The 19,921-nt window shown below is 38.6% G+C and overlaps 1 protein-coding gene across 5 annotated transcripts in view; it reads left to right on the forward strand.

The window, feature by feature from the left end:
- The window catches only part of Mug2 (murinoglobulin 2), a 79,240-nt gene that overhangs the window by 30,520 nt on the left and 28,799 nt on the right, over window positions 1-19,921 (forward strand). For all 5 annotated transcript variants that reach the window (XM_006505699.2, XM_006505700.2, XM_006505701.2 and 2 more), the window contains 4 exons: window positions 3,294-3,521; window positions 10,187-10,250; window positions 12,389-12,537; window positions 14,478-14,627. In XM_006505699.2, the coding sequence (XP_006505762.1) occupies window positions 3,294-3,521; window positions 10,187-10,250; window positions 12,389-12,537; window positions 14,478-14,627 (591 nt within the window). The remainder of the gene's footprint in view (window positions 1-3,293; window positions 3,522-10,186; window positions 10,251-12,388; window positions 12,538-14,477; window positions 14,628-19,921) is intronic.

A 19,921-nucleotide genomic window follows, 5' to 3' on the forward strand; every position in this document is an offset into this window, starting at 1 on the left:
ACTCAATGATGTATAGCCTAATGAAAAAAAAATCCATGCCAAACTCTCTTATTTAAGGGAAAAACACAAAAATGTTCTGATTATTAATAAAAGTATGAGCATACATTGCAAACACATTTTAACAACATTTTTATTCCATTGTATCTTTTGCTTTATTTATGTTTTCAATACCTCAAGTTAGGACCTTCATGTAAAACAATGATTAAAGGTCCATTTTTATCTATATAGACAAGGATAGGTGCTATGCATCCTCAAATTCTTACTTCTGTGGGACAGCAACATCTTCAAACTTTGAATCTTATCAGGGTTCCAGAGGCATTGAAAGTTGTAGCAAGAATTTTTTAATTTTTCTTTACCACTCATTACGTGTAAAAATAATTTTCGATTATCTCAAATCCCTGGTATTTTTCTTCCTTTGGATCTAAACTATTAGTGAAATCTTCCACATAACTTTATTTAGCTTACTGATCTGTTTATTTCTCAGATTTCAATTTTTAAAAATTATTTTGCCAGTCATGGTGGCACATGCCACTAATCCCAGCACTTGGGAGGCAGAGGCAGGCAGATTTCTGAGTTTGAGGCCAGCCTGGTCTACAAAGTGGGGGAGAGCCATGGCTATTCAGAGAAACCCTGTATCGAATAAAGAAAAAAAAGGTTATTTCACAATTTTTGTTTCCTGATTTTTTTGGGTAAAATATATAATCTCTTATTTATTCCACTGTGTGTGTGTCCCCAATTTTGTCAATAATTTTTAAGATTAAACTTGTAATATTATTTACATAATATTTCATATGCTTCAATAGCTTTGAGTTCAGTTATAGGAAAATTAAGAGATTTATAGTAAGTCATTTTTTCATATTTCACCCATTTTGATGTTTTAATTTTTACATCTGTAGTGATACCTATAGAACATCTGGTATTATAAAAAATTTTCATAATGAGTAGCTCTCTTTTAAAGGCAAATCCCAGGAACATAGAAAAAATTCAGTAAATTCATCAACACCAAAGCAAATCTGATGTGTGGATACAATTTAAAATATTAAAAACAGCCACTATACCCCCAGTTCCAAAGAATTCAAAATGGAAAATACAATGTAACTTAAACAGTTAAGTTAAAAAATAGAGAGAAGCTTTATTACTAAAGTAGCAGAAAAGGAAGTCTGAGAAAAAGAGAAAAGAATTTTGTACAGTCTACAAGGAATAAAATTCTGCACTAAGTAATCACATAGATATCAAATAAATAATATACCTAATGCTGTACCTCAATTTGTTAGCACCACTAGAACAGGCCAAATTCAAAATTGATGAAAGGAAGGAAATAATAAATATGGCAGAATGATAGAGAATAATGAATAATAAATATAGCAGAATAATAGAGACCAAAGGGAACAGTAAAAAGGTCCAGAGAAACCAACGATGATACTGAAATCACAAAGACAAGTGAAACTGATTAGCCCTCATCTAAACCCAAAGAGAGTTAAAACCCAAATTAGCCAATTAGAGGTTACTATTACAGCACACACTGTGAAATCCATGGGTTTCTTACAAAATAATCTGAAAACGTTCATTACAATAAATTTTAAAATCCAGAATAAATAAATGATTTTCTGGATATTTATATTCTACCAAAAGTGACCCAAAAGGATGTGAAAAACCTGAATGGATTGGCAATGAGAAATAGAATTGAAGAAACAATTAAAGAGACCTGGCACAATAAAATCTGAGATTGGGAAGATCTCATTATTGAATAGAACCAAACTTCAAAAAGGAAATATTGTTGTATAAAGATTCAAAAAAAGGAATGCTTCCAAAGCTGTTCTATGAATCTGGAATAAACCTGAGACCAAAAGCAGATGAGTATACAGTGACAAGAACTCTTCACACTAATTTACCAATGAGTGTTAAAAGAAAGACCACACTGAAATTCTTACATGCCAAATTCAACCACACATTAAGCAAATTATATACCATGATAAAACTGACTTTGTACTAAGAATACATGGATGGTTTCACAAATGTAAGCTAACAACTGTAAAACAGCATATAAATAGAATCAAGAGTTAAAAACCACATGGTCATCTCAGTAGATGTCTGTTTTCAAGACACTAGTTACAAAAGGTCAAGAAACACACAAAGATGCTCAACACATATGGATCTCAATAAACTGCAGGTTATGAAAACAAAAGAATCTATTTTCACAGCAGGTATGACATTAAATTATTATGACAATTAAGCTCAGAGATTCAACAAAACTCCAAAGTAAAACCAGTATAGAATACAGGTATGCGACGCCCATATATACCCATATGAATCAAAGCTAACATATAATTGAGACATCTACATCCCTATGGCAGTCTCATCAGTTCTCAACAGTGTTGAGAAATGGAGCCAATTTTAATACCTATTGCTGGATTACAGAGAATCTCTTGGGCAATTTATGGAAGTATCACCTGTCAATAAATTGCCATTAGCATATTATCTTCGGCAGGAAACAGGGAGGTGGAAGTTCAGGTATAGAGAGAATTTCTGGGGTAGGGTTAGGTGTGAGAGATTTGCCCCAAACTGAGAGGTAACCAACAGAAAAGAATAAACAGGATGATTGAATAATTCATTCTTGCACTCATACTTTTATGAACTTGGACACATGGGGGAAATCCCAGGTACATGAGTGGATAGAGAAAATTGTAAATATGTGCACATTGGACTTTTACTCATATATTTAAAAGAGAGTCATCTTGTCTATAGAGAAATGAATGGATTTGTAGATTGTCATTATAAGGAATGAGTATGAGACTAGGAGAAATTATGTCTTTAAGTCCCCCATATGTGGAACCTAGGGAAACAGAGGAACGAATGCAGAGAGGGTCGATTACGGAAGAAGGGAGCCAGCAGGAGACATAGGATTTCATTGTGAGGTGGATGAAGATACTCAGAGTACACTAAATTAATATATGAAAATATTTCTGTTAAATCATTATTTTGTACATTCATTATTCAATATAATTTACATCTGTAAATTTTTTCATTATATATTAGATGCACAATAAATGGTTCCTTTGTCTCCTAAAAATAATGCATTTCCTTTTTCCCTCTTCCATGGTAGAAATATTTGCTTCGATTCTGAAAATTCAGGGTGTTAGACATCAATCCATCTAATGAACTTCCCTCAAGTTTTAATAACATGTACAAAATATTCGATCATTAAATGAAATGGGAAAATCCACTGATTAATCACAGAAGAGATATTCTGTCTGCTAGGCAATCTACAGCATAGTATTTTGTTGTTTCTCCAGGTCAACCACAAAGGGAAAGATTCATGTTACTTTTTCTATTGCATGGAGGAAAGATATGCAAGTGCAGAGCATGTGGCCTATGCTGTTTATTCCCTCAGCAAGAGCTACATCTACCTTGTCAAAGAGACCAGCAGCATCTTGCCCTGCAACCAGATTCACACAGTTCAGGCACATTTTATTCTGAAGGGGGACTTAGGAGTGCTGAAAGAGCTCGTTTTCTACTACCTGGTGAGTACTGGCTCCAAAGTGAAACAACAACCAAACAAAAAACAGCAAAAACAAAAAAACCAAAACATAACACAACAGAATTCTTTCCTCTCCTGACCTTGTCTCTCTATACACATTGGGTTCTATCTGGGTATTTCTTCCTGAAATACAATAGATTCATCTATTTCTTTTTTTTATTAGGTTATTTTCCTCATTTACATTTCCAATGCTATCCCAAAAGACCTCCATATTCTCCCCCCACACACACACACTCCCCTACCCACCCACTCCCACTTTTTGGCCCTAGCGTTTCCCTGTACTGGGGCATATAAGGTTTGCAAGTCCAATGGGCCTCTCTTTCCACTGATGGCCGAAGAGGCCATCTTTTGATACATATGCAGCTAGAGTCAAGAGCTCCGGGGTACTGGTTAGTTCATAATGTTGTTGCACCTTCAGGGTTGCAGATCTCTTTAGCTGCTTGGATACTTTCTCTAGCTTCTCCATTGGGGGCCCTGTGATCCATCCATTAGCTGACTGTGAGCATCCACTTCTGTGTTTGCTAGGCCCTGGAATAGTCTCACAAGAGACAGGTATATCTAGGTCCTTTTAGCAAAATCTTGCTAGTGTATGCAATGGTGTCAGCGTTTGGAAGCTGATTATGGGGTGGATCCCCGGATATGGCAGCCTCTAGATGGTCCATCCTTTTATCACAGCTCAAAACTTTGTCTCTGTAACTCCTTCCATGGGTGTTTTGTTCCCAATTCTATGAAGGGGCAAAGTGTCCACACATTGGTCTTCGTTCTTGAGTTTCATGCGTATAGCAAATTGTAACTTATATATTGGGTATCCTAAGTTTCTGGGCTAATATCCCCTTATCAGTGATGACATATTGTGTGAGTTCCTTTGTGATTGTGTTACCTCACTCAGGATGATGCCCTCCAGGTCCATCCATTTGGCTAGGAATTTCATAAATTCATTCTTTTTAATAGCTGAGTAGTACTCCATTGTGTAAATGTACCACATTTTCTGTATCCATTCCTCTATTGAGGGGCATCTGGGTTCTTTCCAGCTTCTGGCTATTATAAATAAGGCTGCTATGAACATAGTGGAGCATGTGTCCTTCTTTCCGGTTGGGACATCTTCTGGATATATGCCCAGGAGAGGTATTGCGGGATCCTACGGTAGGACTATGTCCAATTTTCTGAGGAACCGGCAGACTGATTTCCAGAGTGGTTGTACAAGCTTGCAATCCCACCAACAATGGAGGAGTGTTCCTCTTTCTCTACTTCCTAGTCAGCATCTGCTGTCACATGAAATTTTGATCTTAGCCATTCTGACTGGAATGAAGTGGAATATCAGAGTTGTTTTGATTAGCATTTCCCTTTTGATTAAAGATGCTGAACATTTTTTAAGGCTTCCCAGTCATTCAGTATTCCTCAGGTGAGAATTCCTTGTTTAGCCCTGAGCCACATTTTTAATGGGGTTATTTGATTTTCTGGAGTCCACCTTCTTGAGTTATATATATATATATATATATTGGATATTAGTCCCCTGTATGATTTAGGATAGGTAAAGATCCTTTCCCAATCTGTTGGTGGTCTTTTTGTCTTGTTGACGGTGTCTTTTGCTTGCAGAAGCTTTGCAGTTTCATGAGGTCCCATTTGTCAATTCTCGATCTTACAGCACAAGCCATTGCTGTTCTATTCAGGAATTTTTCCCCTGTGCCCATATCCTCGAGGTTTTTCCCTACTTTCTCCTCTATACGTTTCCGTGTCTCTGGTTTTATGTGAAGTTCCTTGATCCACTTAGATTTGACCTTAGTACAAGGAGATAGGAAGGGATCAATTCGCATTCTTCTACATGATAACCACCAGTTGTGCCAGCACCATTTGTTGAAAATGCTGTCTTTCTTCCACTGGATGGTTTTAGATCCCTTGTCAAAGATCAAGTGACCATAGGTGTGTGGTTTCATTTCTGGGTCTTCAATTCTATTCCATTGGTCTACTGGTCTGTCGCTATACCAGTACCATGCAGTTTTTAATCACTATTTCTCTGTAGTACAGCTTTAGGTCAGGCATGGTGATTCCACCAGAGGTTCTTTTATCCTTGAGAAGAGTTTTTGCTATCCTAGGATTTTTGTTATTCCAGATGAATCTGCCGATTGCCATTTCTAATTCGTTAAAGAATTGAGTTGGATGGGCTGGTGAGATGGCTCAGTGGGTAAGAGCACCCGACTGCTCTTCCGAAGGTCCAGAGTTCAAATCCCAGCAACCACATGGTGGTTCATAACCATCTGTAACAAGATCTGACACTCCCTCTTCTGGAGTGTCTGAAGACAGCTACAGTGTACTTACATATAATAAATAAATAAATAAATAAATAAATAAATAAATAAAAGAATTGAGTTGGAATTTTGATGAGGATTGCATTGAATCTGTAGATTGCTTTTGGCAACTTAGCCATTTTTACTATATTAATCATGCCAATCCATGAGCATGGGAGATCTTTCCATCTTCTGAGATCTTCTTTAATTTCTTTCTTCAGAGACTTGAAGTTCTTATCACACAGATCTTTCACTTCCTTAGTTAGAGTCACGCCAAGATATTTTATATTATTTGTGAATATTGAGAAAGGTGTTGTTTCCCTAATTTCTTTCTCAGCCTGTTTATCCTTTGTGTACAGAAAGGCCATTGACTCGTTTCAGTTAATTATATATCCAGCTACTTCACTGAAGCTATTTATCAGGCTTAGGAGTTCTCTGGTGGAATTTTTAGGGTCACTTATATATACTATCATATCATCTGCAAAAAGTGGTATTTTGACTTCTTCCTTTCCAATTTGTATCCCCTTGACCTCCTTTTGTTGTCGAATTGCTCTGGCTAGGACTTCAAGTACAATGTTGAATAGGTAGGGAGAGAGTGGACAGCCTTGTCTAGTCCCTGATTTTAGTGGGATTGCTTCCAGCTTCTCACAATTTACTTTGATCTTGGCTACTGGTTTGCTGTAGATTGTTTTTATCGTGGTTAGGTATGGCCTTGAATTCCTGATCTTTCCAAGACTTTTATCATGAATGGGTGTTGGATTTTGTCAAATGCTTTCTCTGCATCTAACGAGATGATCATGTGGTTTTTGTCTTTGAGTTTGTTTATATAATGGATTACGTTGATGGATTTCCATATATTGAACCATCCCTGCATCCCTGGGATGAAATCTACGTGGTCAGGGTGGATGATTGTTTTGATGTGTTCTTGGATTCGGTTAGGAGAACTTTATTGAGGATTTTTGCATTGATGTTCATAAGGGAAATTGGTCTGAAGTTCTCTATCTTTGTTGGGTTTTTTTGTGGTTTAGGTATCAGAGTAATTGTGGCTTCATAAAATGAGTTGGGTAGAGTACCTTCTGTTTCTATTTTGTGGAATAGTTTGTGCAGAACTGGAATTAGATGTTTTTTGAAGGTCTGATAGAACTCTGCACTAAACCCATCTGGTCCTGGGCTTTTTTTGGTTGGGAGACTATTAATGACTGCTTTATTTCTTTAGGGGATATAGGACTGTGTAGATCATTAACCTGATCTTGATTTAACTTTGCTATCTGGTGTCTGTCTAGAAACTTGTCCATTTCAACCAGGTTCTCCAGTTTTGTTGAGTATAGCCTTTTGTAGAAGGATCTGATCATGTTTCGGATTTCTTCAGGATATGTTTTTATGTCTCCCTTTTCATTTCTGATTTTCTTAATTAGGATGCTTTCCCTGTGCCCTCTAGTAAGTCTGGCTAAGGGTTTATCTATCTTGTTGATTTTCTCAAAGAACCAGCTCCTCCATTGGTTGATTCTTTGAATAGTTCTTCTTGTTTCCACTTGGTTGATTTCACTCCTGAGTTTGATTATTTCCTGCAGTGTACTCCTCTTGGGTGAATTTGCTTCCTTTTGTTCTAGAGATTTTACTTGTGTTGTCAAGCTGCTAATGTGTACTCTCTCTAGTTTCTTTTTGGAGGCACTCAGAGCTATGAGTTTTCCTCTTAGAAATGCTTTCATCATGACCCATAAGTTTGGGTATGTTGTGGCTTCATTTTCATTAAATTCCAAAAAGTCCTTAATTTCTTTCTTTATTCCTTCCTTGACCAAGGTATCATTGAGAAGGGTGTTGTTCAGTTTTCACGTGAATGTTGGCTTTCTTTTATTTATTTTGTTATTGAAGATCAGCCTTAGTCCGTGGTGATCTGATAGGATGCATGGGAAATTTCAATATTTTTGTATATGTTGAGGCTTGTTTTGTGACCAATTATGTGGTCAATTTTGGAGAAGGTCCCGTGAGGTGCTGAGAAGTAGGTATATCCTTTTGTTTTAGGATAAAATGTTCTGTAGATATCTGTCAGATCCATTTGTTTCATAACTTCTGTTAGGTTTACTGGGTCCCTGTTTAGTTTCTGTTTACTTGATCTGTCCATTGGTGAGAGTGGTGTGTTGAAGTCTCCCACTATTATTGTGTGAGGTGTAATGTGTGCTTTGTGCTTTTCTAAAGTTTCTTTAATGAATGTGGCTGCCCTTGTAATTGAAGCATAGATATTCAGAATTGATAGTTCATCGAGGAGGATTTTACCTTTGATGAGTATGAAGTTCCCCTCCTTGTCTTTTTTGATGACTTTGGATTGGAAGTCGATTTTATTAGATATTAGAATGGCTATTCCAGCTTGTTTCTTCATACCACATGCTTGGAAAATTGTTTTCCAGACTTTCATTCTGAGGTAGTGTCTATCTTTTTCTCTGAGATGAGTTTCCTGTAACCCGCAAAATGTTAGGTCCTGTTCTTGTAGCCAGTCTGTTAGTCTATGTCTTTTTATTGGGGAGTTGAGTCCATTGATATTAAGAGATATTAAGGAAAAGGAATTGTTGCTTCCTGTTATTTTTGTTGTTAAAGTTGGCATTCTGTTCTTGTTGTCTTCTTTTAGGTTTGTTGAGGGATTATCTTCTTGCTTTTTCTAGGACGTGGTTTCCGTCCTTGTATTGTTTTTTTTTTTTTTTTTTTCTGTGATTATCCTTTGAAGGGCTGGATTCATGGAAAGATAATGTATGAATTTGGTTTTGCCGTGAAATACTTTGTTTTCTCCATCTATGGTATTGAGAATTTGGCTGGGTATAGTATCCTGGGCAGGCATTTGTGTTCTCTTAGTGTCTGTTTATCATCTGTTCAGGATCTTCTGGCTTTCATAGTCTCTGGTGAAAAATCTGGTGTGATTCTGATAGGCTTGCCTTTATATGTTACTGACCTTTTTCCCTTACTGCTTTTAGTATTCTATCTTTATTTAGTGCATTTCTTGTTCCGATTATTATGATTCGGGAGGAATTTATTTTCTGGTCCAGTCTATTTGGAGTTCTGTAGGATTCTTGTATGTTCATGGGTATCTCTTTCTTTAGATTTGGGAAGTTTTCTTCTATAATTTTGCTGAAGATAGTTGCCAGTACTTTGAGTTGAAAATCTTCATTCTCATCTACTCCTTTTATCTGTAGGTTTGGTCTTCTCATTTGTGTCCTGGATGTCCTGGATGTTTTGAGTTAGGATCTTTTTGTGTTTTATATTTTCTTTGATTGTTGTGCCAATGTTCTCTATGGAATCCTCTGCACCTGAGATTCTTTCTTCCATATCTTGTATTCTGTTGCTGATGCTCACATCTATGGTTCCAGATTTCTTTCCTAGGGTTTCTATCTCCAGCGTTGCCTCACTTTGGGTTTTCTTTATTGTGTCTACTTCTCTTTTTAGGTCTTGGATGGTTTTATTCAATTCCATCATCTGTTTGGTTGTGTTTTCCTGCAATTCTTTAAGGGATTTTTGTGCTTCCTCTTTTATGTCTTCTACCTGTATGGCAGTGTTCTCCTGTATTTCTTTAAGTGAGTTATGAAAGTCCTTCTTGATGTCCTCTACCATCATCATGAGATATGCTTTTAAATCAGGTTCTAGCTTTTCAGGTGTGTTGGGGTGCCCTGGACGGGGCAAAGTGGGAGGGCTGGGTTCTGATGATAGTGAGTGGTCTTGGTTTCTGTAAGTAAGATTCTTATGTTTACCTTTCACCATCTGGTAATCTCAGGAGTTAGTTGTTATAGTTGTCTCTGTTTAGAGATTGTTCCTCTGTTAATTCTGTTACCCTCTCTCAGCAGACTTGGGAGACTAGCTCTCTCCTTTAAATTTCAGTGGTCAGAGCACTCTCTGCATGCAAGCTCTCCTCTTACAGGGAAGGTGCACAGATATCTGGTGTTCGGACCTCCCTCCTGGCCAAAGATGAAGGCCCAAAGCACGACCTTTCCCAGAAGCTGTGTTGCTTTGGCCTGTGACAGAAGCTGTCAGCTTCTGTAGTCCACACTCTTACCTGTGCAGACTACTTTTGGCAGAGTCCAGCAACCGAGATGACTGCTGCTGATCCTGAGGCAAAAGCCTCCCGCACCAGGTGGACACCTGTCCTCTGGACGGGATAGGTGGGCAGATGTCTGGAGCCCGAAAAGGGCACTGCCTCAGAAGCTCTGTGGCGCCCGCCTGTCCCAGAAGCTGTTAGCTTCTGTAGTGCACACTCTCACATGTGCAGACTACTTTCAGCAGAGTCCCGGAACCAAGATCGATTCATCTATTTCTTCTAGCACAGTTAGAACAAAGCCTTGTAAAATATAGATGTAAGCTTGGAAAATAATTTTCCTTTTAGGTCATGGCCCAGGGAAGCATCATCCAGACTGGAAACCATACTCACCAGGTGGAGCCAGGAGAAGGTAAGTGTTTCCCCACACAGTAACATTTCCCCAACTCAGTGTCCACATACTCACCAAAGGAATCTTACCACAGAGCAACTAACAGTGCCATCATGCTTGTGTGCCTCCATAGACACTCTCCACAGTAGGAACTCATGGCTTTGCTGTCCAATGTAAGTTCTCAATCATACCAACCTTCAGAAAAGTCTCAGGGTCCCAACCTCAGTATCATTCAACATGGTGAAATATCTATCCTGAATATGTAACACCTGAATACACAAAGTACTCCAAGATACAATCTACATGAGGAACTTATACATTCACATACAGACAATTCCCAACAGGGCAAATGAGTTATCTTACTGTTGGTCAAAAAAATATCAGACTTAGTCCTTAACATTCTAACTACACTGATTTTCATGTATTTTTATTATTTTTAAATTATGTGTGAGGTGCAAGTCAGTACAGGTACTCTGAAACCCAGAGGCATCAGATCCCCTGGATATTTTGGAGACAGAATTACAGTTCTGAGCACCTTGGTGTGGGTGCTGAAAATCAAACCAGGGTCTTCTAGAAGAGCATCAACTGATTTTAACTACTGACCTCTCTCTCTCCAGCTCATTATTTTTACTTATAAACACTTTTTTATTCTTTGAAAGTTACATATATTTATCTGTATTATAATCAAACCCTCTCCCCAGTAATCCACAAACCCCTCCCTGACTCACCAGGCCCCTTCCCTATTTTATATCTCTTTTTAAACCTATTGAGTTCAGTTAGTGCTACTCATACATAAAAAGGTATTGGGCAAGCCCCTGAAACATGGGCAGTCTGCCAGGGGTCACATTGCTGAAGAGATCTGACTTTTGCTACCGAGTAGCCCTCAACTGTCAATAGCTCCTCAACTAATTGTGGGTCTTCACAAACGCCTACCCTTCCATGATGTAATATTGACTGGCATGCTGTTGTGAAGGTACAGGGCAGGGAATCATAGCTGCTGTGACTTTATGAGTGAAGTCACCTTCTCATCTTCTGGTGATATTTGCTCGATTCTACCAAAATATGACTCCCTTTCCACTCCCTTATTTGGGCCTCTTGCACCCACTCCTATTAAAATCCAAGTACCCACTGAATCCTGGTAATCTCAATTCGATGTTCTTGCCATCCTTTCCTTCCAAAACAGCACGTATCATGTGCAAACCCATGTTCTACAATATACCTTTTCTTATTCATTTCTCTCCATGGTCATAATGACTGCATGGAGCACTGTTAAAACCATATACTACTTATAGGAGTCTCATGCAAGCCAATGACAGTAAAAGTATTCGTACATTGAATTAAAAACAGGACTTACTGGGAATAATCATATAATCACTCTAATAGATTAACATTTATATAGACACTGGATAATAGCAAGTTTTAGATGTAAACATGCTTTCTCTATGCAGTCATAGATATCTTTCAAGTCATTTCTAGAAGTGGTAGATACTTGGTGAACCCTCAACAAATTTACTGAAAAGAGGCTTCCTTGCCATTGATCATTTATAAAAACTATTTATCTGTTTGATAAATTATGCAATTGGTTCTTCAACAAACATTAAGTGGGAGTCATAGCACCCATCATGAGAAGGCTTATGAATCCCCTCAGGTTCACCAGCAACAATAAGAGAGAGACATCATTTTCTCCCAAAAGATGTAAACACTGTGAACATTGCATTGAGAAAAAGTTCATTACCAAAGATATGCTTATTATTGCCAAGTGTGGCTAGCTCCTCTGAGATGATTATTAATTTTCAGCTCCCTAATTACCAGGCTTTCCTGTCTGTTAGTCTTCCTTTTATCTGAATAAAAAAATGGGACATCAGTCAAGGTTGTCTCAGTCCTTTTTATAAAATATAGCATGCTGTTTGGGATGCTAAGGGATAAAAGAGATAAGAGGTTAGTATATGATTAGCTTTAAATAACCAACATAAATTTTGAAAGTGAACACCTTGGTGGAAGATATCTTTGTGATATTCTCCTGAGATCATTAGCTTGCCAGCAACTAACCACAGGACAGTTAGACTGTCTTCTACATATAGACTGACCTCCAAACCCCTGTGTTCAGTTACTTGGGGTTTCCTGTCAGTTGTCTGACCCATAACCATCTCTTCCCCCAGCTCCAGTAAAAGGCAACTTTGACTTGGAGATTCCTGTGGAGTTCAGCATGGCCCCCATGGCTAAAATGCTCATCTACACCATCTTGCCTGATGGAGAAGTGATTGCAGATTCTGTAAACTTTGAAATTGAAAAGTGTCTTCGCAACAAAGTGAGGGATTTATTACCTATAATTTCTATTTTTAAAAGGGGGGGTCTGAAGGACAGAGATTTCACATAAATATGCTAAATCCATTCATTGGTGTTTGCCTCCATGGCAAAGATGTGGACAGTACCAGAGTGCCAGATTTCAATTTATAAACCCCACATATGGTTGGAGGGTTAAGAGAGAGGAAGTGTACAGGAAGAGAGGAGAACCGAATTTTTAATGACTACATTAAGTTGTTTAAGTTACATTTTATTGTATTTATCTGCACGTGCACCTGTGCATGTGAATGCACATATGTTGAAGAAAGAGAACAAGTTTTACAAGTCTGTGCTCTTCTTCCTCATGAGTCTGAGGGGTCAAGCTCAGGTCAACAGGCTTGACTGGTGACGCCTTTACCCACTGGTCCATCTCATAGATCTTTAATGTCATATATTCTTATGCAAGACCAGTCATAAGATCCAGGCCTATCAATTGTTAGGATATTTATTTTCCCTCTAGTTTTTCATTATGATTTTTTCTAGGATGTGATAAGAACATAAGACCCTTGCTAGTATTAAATTTTATGACACAGCATATTGAGTGTGTGCTATATCACACATCATCAGTTCCTAGTCACATTAGGCACCTGAAACTATGTCTGTTGGTGAGCATCTGGGCTTTTCTTACTCTAGAGTAGCTAAGGACACCTCTGATCTGCTTTCATCAGCCCCTTTCTATACACCCCAGTCTTCAGCAGTTTATTCTGTCTCTGAATTGAAATAGGAAGGATTGAGAGATGAAGGTGAATGGCAGATAATCCGATAGCCAGACAGAGAGGCAGATGTAGATGTATTTCCAATTAGAATACTGATCTGATTTTTCTACACTAGGTATAATACTCATCATGAAAAAGTACTTTAAATTAAGTAACTATGTTCGGTGGTTGTGGCATGATCCTTTAATCCAAGCACAGGGGTGGCAGGCAGATCTGAGTTCAAGGCCAGCCTGGTTTATAAAGTGAGTTCCAGGACAGCCAGGACTACACACACACACACACACAGAGAGAGAGAGAGAGAGAGAGAGAGAGAGAGAGAGAGAGAGATTGAGACAGAGACAGAGAGACAGAGAGAGAGAAAGAGAGAGAGAGAGAGAGACAGAGACAGAGAGACAGACAGAGACAGAGAGACAGAGAGAGAGAGAGAGAGAGAGAGAGAGAGAGAGAGAGAGAGAAAGAAACAGAGAGAACCAGAGAATGACAGACCTCGACAGAAAGTGAGACAAAGACAGAGAGACACAAAGATGGAGATAGAGAGACAGAGATGGAAAGAGAGAGGGAGGGAAAATGGAGAGGAGGGGTAGGAAAAGAAGGAGAGATGATGGAGAGGGAGTGTACCTTCTGTGTTGCAGAGATGGCTCAGTAGTAATAGCACTTGCAGCACTGAATTCTGAATCCAGCATTCTTGTAAATGCCAGGCATGACCAGAGGGTCTTACAACCCCAGTGTTGTGGAGGCTAGAGGCCGGAGAATTGCTAGGACTTCCTTCTGCCAATTTTGCTCCAAGATTATGAGGGACATTCTCAAGAGAATACGTTAGAAAGTGGGAGCAGGGCACTCACACCATCCTGTGGTCTCTGATGGGTGCACGGGTGTATGAACTTGCACACATGTGTGCATTACACCACAGTCACATACATGTGCACATACACCAAAAGTGAGTTAGTTGAAGAATTTCAGGGAGAATAATTGTCCTTTTGTTGCTTTAGAGTTTGAAGACATTTCCTGACTTCCTAAATCAATCCCAGGGGAGAAAGGGGAAGCAAGGAACTTCAGTTGTGCTTCTGACAGTATTCATTATCTGGAAAAACAGATGTGTGTGCAGAGATTATGGGTGACTTAGTGTGACAGGTTTCAGGGCTGCAAAAGCAGGAAACCTCACTGCTAAGCTTCATTTTCCTTCTCGCAGGTGGACCTGAGCTTCAGCTCATCTCAAAGTCTTCCCGCCTCACAAACCCGTCTGCAGGTCACAGCTTCTCCTCAATCCCTCTGTGGCCTGAGAGCTGTGGACCAGAGCGTGCTGCTCCTGAAGCCCGAGGATGAGCTCTCCCCTTCCTGGGTGAGTCCCTTTCTGCCTCTGTCCAAAAACCATCCATAGATACCAGAAGTGACCCTGGCTCTGATGAAACAGTGATTGTTCAGACACTAGGGATCTTAAATGTAAAAATACTGCATTTAATGCTGACAGCTTCTGTAAGGGAGCTCTTCATTGTAAAATCCTGAATAACGGATCAAAAAACTTTAGCCAATAAACTGAAGACATGGAAGGAAATAAGGCGCTCTGTGAGTTGCAGAGCCTTCTGTGCTCTTACTGTACCTGTCTTGTCCCGGGAGTGGTTTGTCCACTTCAGATGTTCTTGGTGGAGCTTATCAGAGTCATGCTGCATGTGGGGGTCAAAAGAAACTTTTTACACAAGTAGAATCTTGTAGTCTCAAGAGTTACCCAAATAAGAAAAAAAGGATAGAATGATTTAAATTTTTAAATTTTAAAATAAAAGGTTCTCAACTTCTTTTGAAAATTCTCAGAAGCACAAATGAAATCATCCACTATTTATAGGTGTCTCCACCAAGATATTAACAGTAAAACTCCTATTTTTATTGAATTAAAAACAGGATTAATTAGGAATAATTATATGATCACTCTAATGTGTAAAAATTATTTTTGACACTGCTAATAGCATGTTTTTGAATGTAGAGTAGATATGTAAAAATAAAAACAGAACTCCTTAGTTAAGATAATGCTGGGAAATTACCAGCCCTTTTTTTTAATATTTTTTATTACGTATTTTCCTCAATTACATTTCCAATGCTATCCCAAAAGTCCCCCATACCCTCCCCCCACTCCCAACCCACCCATTCCCACTTTTTGGCCATGGCATTCCCCGGTACTGGGGCATATAAAGTTTGCATGTCCAATGGGCCTCTTTACAGTGATGGCCGAAGAGGCCATTTTTTGACACATATGCAGCTATAGTCAAGAGCTCCCGGGTACTGGTTAGTTCATAATGTTGTTGCACCTACAGGGTTGCAGATCTCTTTAGCACCTTGGATAGTTTCTCTGGCTCCTACATTTGGGGCCCTGTGATCCATCCAATAGCTGACTGTGAGCATCCACTTCTGTGTTTGCTAGGGCCCAGCCAAGTCTCACAAGAAACAGCTATATCAGGGTCCTTTCAGTAAATGCTTGTTAGTGTATGCAATGGTGTCAGCATTTGGAGGCTAATTATGGGATGGATCCCTGGATATGGCAGTCTCTAAATGGTCCATCATTTTGTCTCGGCACCTAACTTTGTCTCTGTAACTCCTTCCATGGGTGATTGTTTCCAATTCTAAGAAGGGGCAAAGTGTCCACAGTTTAGTCTTCATTCTACTTCAATTTCATGTTTTTTGCAAATTGTATCTTATATCTGGGGTATACTAAGTTTCTGGGCTAATATCCACTTATCAGTGAGTACATATCATTTGAGTTCTTATGTGATTGTGTTACCTCACTCAGGATGAAGCCTTCCAGGTCCAACCATTTGCCTAAGAATTTCACAAATTCATTCCTTTTAATAGCTGAGTAGAACTCCATTGTGTAAATGTACCACATTTTTTTGTATCCACTCCTCTGTGAGGGGCGTCTGGGTTCTTTCCAGCTTCTGGCTATTATAATTAAGGCTGCTATGAACATACTGGAGCATGTGTCCTTCTTACCGGTTGTGACATCTTCTGGATATATGCCCAGGAGAGGTATTGCTGGATCCTCCCATAGTCCAATTTTCTGAGTAAACTCCAGACTGATTTCCAGAGTGGTTGTACAAGCTTGCAATCCCACCAACAATAGAGGAGTGGTCCTCTTTCTCCACATCCTTGCCAGCATCTGCTGTCACCTGAATTTTTGATCTTAGCCAATCAGACTGGTATGAGGTGGAATCTCAGGGTTGTTTTGATTTGCATTTCCCTGATGATTAAGGATGTTGAACATTTTTTCAGGTGCTTTTCTGCCATTTGGTATTCCTCAGGTGAGAATTCTTTGTTCAAATCTGAGCCCCATTTTTTAATTGGGTTATTTGATTTTCTCGAGTCCACCTTCTTGAGTTCTTTGTATATATTGGATATTAGTCCCCTATATGATTTAGGATAGGTAAAGATCCTTTCCCAATCTCTTGGTGGCCTTTTGGTCTTATTGGCAGTGTCTTTTGCCTTGCAGAAGCTTTGCCATTTCATGAGGTCCCATTTGTCAATTCTCGATCATACAGCACAAGCCATTGCTGTTCTATTCAGGAATTTTTCCCCTGTGCCCATATCTTCGAGGCTTTTCCCCACTTTCTCCTCTATAAGTTTCAGTGTCTCTGGTTTTATGTGGAGTTCCTTGATCCACTTAGATTTGACCTTAGTACAAAGAGATAGGAATGGATCAATTTGCATTCTTCTACATTTTAACCACCAGTTGTGCCAGCACCATTTGTTGAAAATGCTGTCTTTCTTTCACTGGATGGTTTTAGCTCCCTTGTCGAAGATCAAGTGACCATAGGTGTGTGGGTTCATTTCTGGGTCTTCAATTCTATCCCATTGGTCTACTTGTCTGTCACTATAACAGTACCATGCAGTTTTAATCACAATTGCTCTGTAGTACATCTTTAGGTCAGGCATGCTGATTCCACCAGAGGTTCTTTTATCCTTGAGAAGAGTTTTTGTTATCCTAGGTTTTTTGTTACTCCAGATGAATTTGCAGATTGCTCTTTCTAATTCGTTGAAGAATTAAGATGGAATTTTGATGGGGATTGCATTGAATCTGTAGATTGCTGTTGGCAAGATAGCCATTTTTACAATGTTGATTCTGTCAATCCATGAGCATGGGAGATCTTTCTATCTTCTGAGATCTTCTTTAATTTCTTTCTTTAGAGACTTGAAGTTCTTATCATACAGATTTTTCACTTCCTTAGTTAGAGTCACGCCAAGATATTTTATATTATTTGTAACTATTGAGAAGGGTGATGTTTCCCTAATTTCTTTCTCAGCCTTTTTATTCATTGTGTAGAGAAAGGCCATTGACTTGTTTCAGTTAATTTTATATCCAGCAACTTCACCGAAGCTGTTTATCAGGTTTAGAAGTTCGCTGGTGGAATTTTTACGGTCATTTATATATACTACATTATCATCTGCAAAAAGTGATATTTTGACTTCCTCTTTTCCAATTTGTATCCACTTGATCTCCTTTTGTTGTCGAATTGCTCTGGCTAGGACTTCAAGTACTATGTTGAATAAGTAGGGAGAAAGTGGCAGCCTTGTCTAGTCCCTGATTTTAGTGGGATTGCTTCCAGCTTCTCTCCATTTACTTTGATGTTGGCTACTGGTTTGCTGTAGATTGCTTTTATCATGTTTAGGTATGGGCCTTGAATTCCTGATATTTCCAAGACTTTTATCATGAATGGGTGTTGGGTCTTGTCAAATGCTTTTTCCGCATCTAACGAGATAATCACGTGGTTTTTGTGTTTGAGTTTGTTTATATACTGGATTACGTTGATGTATTTCCATAAATTGAACCATCCTGCATCCCTGGAATAAAACCTACTTGGTCAGGATGGATGATTGCTTTAATGTGTTCTTGGATTCGGTTAGCGAGAACTTTATTGAGTATTTTTGCATCGATATTCATAAGGGAAATTGGTCTGAAGTTCTCTATCTTTGTTGGATCTTTCTGTGGTTTAGGTATCCTTGTAATGGTGGCTTCATAGAATGAGTTGGGTAGAGTTCCTTCTACTTCTATTTTGTGGAATAGTTTGTGCAGAACTGGAATTAGATCTTCTTTGAAGGTCTGATAGAACTCTGCACTAAACCCATCTGGTCCTGGGGTTTTTTTTTTTTTTTTGGCTGAGAGATTATTAATGCCTGCTTCTAATTCTTTAGGGGATATGGGATTGTTTAGATCATTAACTTGATCCTGATTTAACTTTGGTACCAGGTGTCTGTCTAGAAATTTATTCATTTCGTCCAGATTTTCCAGTTTTGTTGAGTATAGCCTTTTGTAGAAGGATCTGATGGTGTTTTGGATTTCTTCAGGATCTGTTGTTATGTCTCCCTTTTCATTTCTGATTTTGTTAATTAGGATGCTGTCCCTGTGCCCTCTAGTGAGTCTAGCTAAGGGTTTATCTATCTTGTTGATTTTCTCAAAGAACCAACTCCTCGTTTGGTTGATTCTTTGAATAGTTCTTGTTTCCACTTGGTTGTTTTCGCCTCTGAGTTTGATTATTTCCTGCCATCTACTCCTCTTGGGTGAATTTACTTCCTTTTTTTATAGCTTTTAGGTGTGTTGTCATGCTGTGAGTGTGTTCTCTCCCTAATTTCTTTTTGGAGACAATCAGAGCTATGAGGTTCCCTCTTAGAAATGCTTTCTTTGTGTCCCATAGGTTTGGGTTTGTTGTGGCTTCATTTTCATTAAACTCTAAAAAGTCTTTTCTTTCTTTATTTCTTCCTTGACCAAGGTATCATTGAGAAGAGTGTTGTTCAGTTTCCACGTGAATGTTAGCTTTCCATTATTTATGTTTTTATTGAAGATCAACCTTAGTACATGGTGGTCTGATAGGATGCATGGGACAATTTCAATATTTTTGTATCTGTTGAGGCCTGTTTTGTGACCAATTATGCGGTCAGTTTTGGAGAAGGTCCCGTAAGATGCTGAGAAGAAGGTATATCCTTTTGTTTTAGGATAAAATGTTGTGTAGATATCTGTTAAGTCCATTTGTTTCATAACTTCTGTTAGTTTCACTGTGTCCCTGTTTAGTTTCTTTTTCCATAATCTGTCCATTGATGAAAGTGGTGTGTTGAAGTCTCCCACGATTATTGTGTGAGGTACAATGTGTTCTTTGAGCTTTACTAAAGTGTCTTTAATGAATGTGGCTGCCTTTGCATTTGTAGCATAGATATTCAGAATTGAGAGTTCCTCTTGGAGGATTTTTCCTATGATGAGTATGAAGTGTTCCTCCTTGTCTTTTTTGGTAACTTTGGGTTGGAAGTCGATTTTATTCGATATTAGAATGGCTACTCCAGCTTGTTTCTTCAGACCATTTGCTTGGAAAATTGTTTTCCAGCCTTTCATTCTGAGGTAGTGTCTGTCTTTTTCCCTGACATGGGTATCCTGTAAGCAGCAGAATGTTGGGTCCTTTTTGTGTAGCCAGTCTGTTAGTCTATGTCTTTTTATTGGGGAATTGAGTCCATTGATATTAAGAGATACTAAAGAAAAGTAATTGTTGCTTCCTTTTATTTTTGTTGTTAGAGTTGGCTTTCTGTTCTTGTGGCTGTCTTCTTTTTCGTTTGTTGAGAGATTACTTTCTTGCTTTTTCTAGGGCACAATTTCCGTCCTTGTATTGT

This window comes from Mus musculus, chromosome 6 (assembly GCF_000001635.26).
Source record: "Mus musculus strain C57BL/6J chromosome 6, GRCm38.p6 C57BL/6J".
Lineage (NCBI taxonomy): Eukaryota > Metazoa > Chordata > Mammalia > Rodentia > Muridae > Mus > Mus musculus.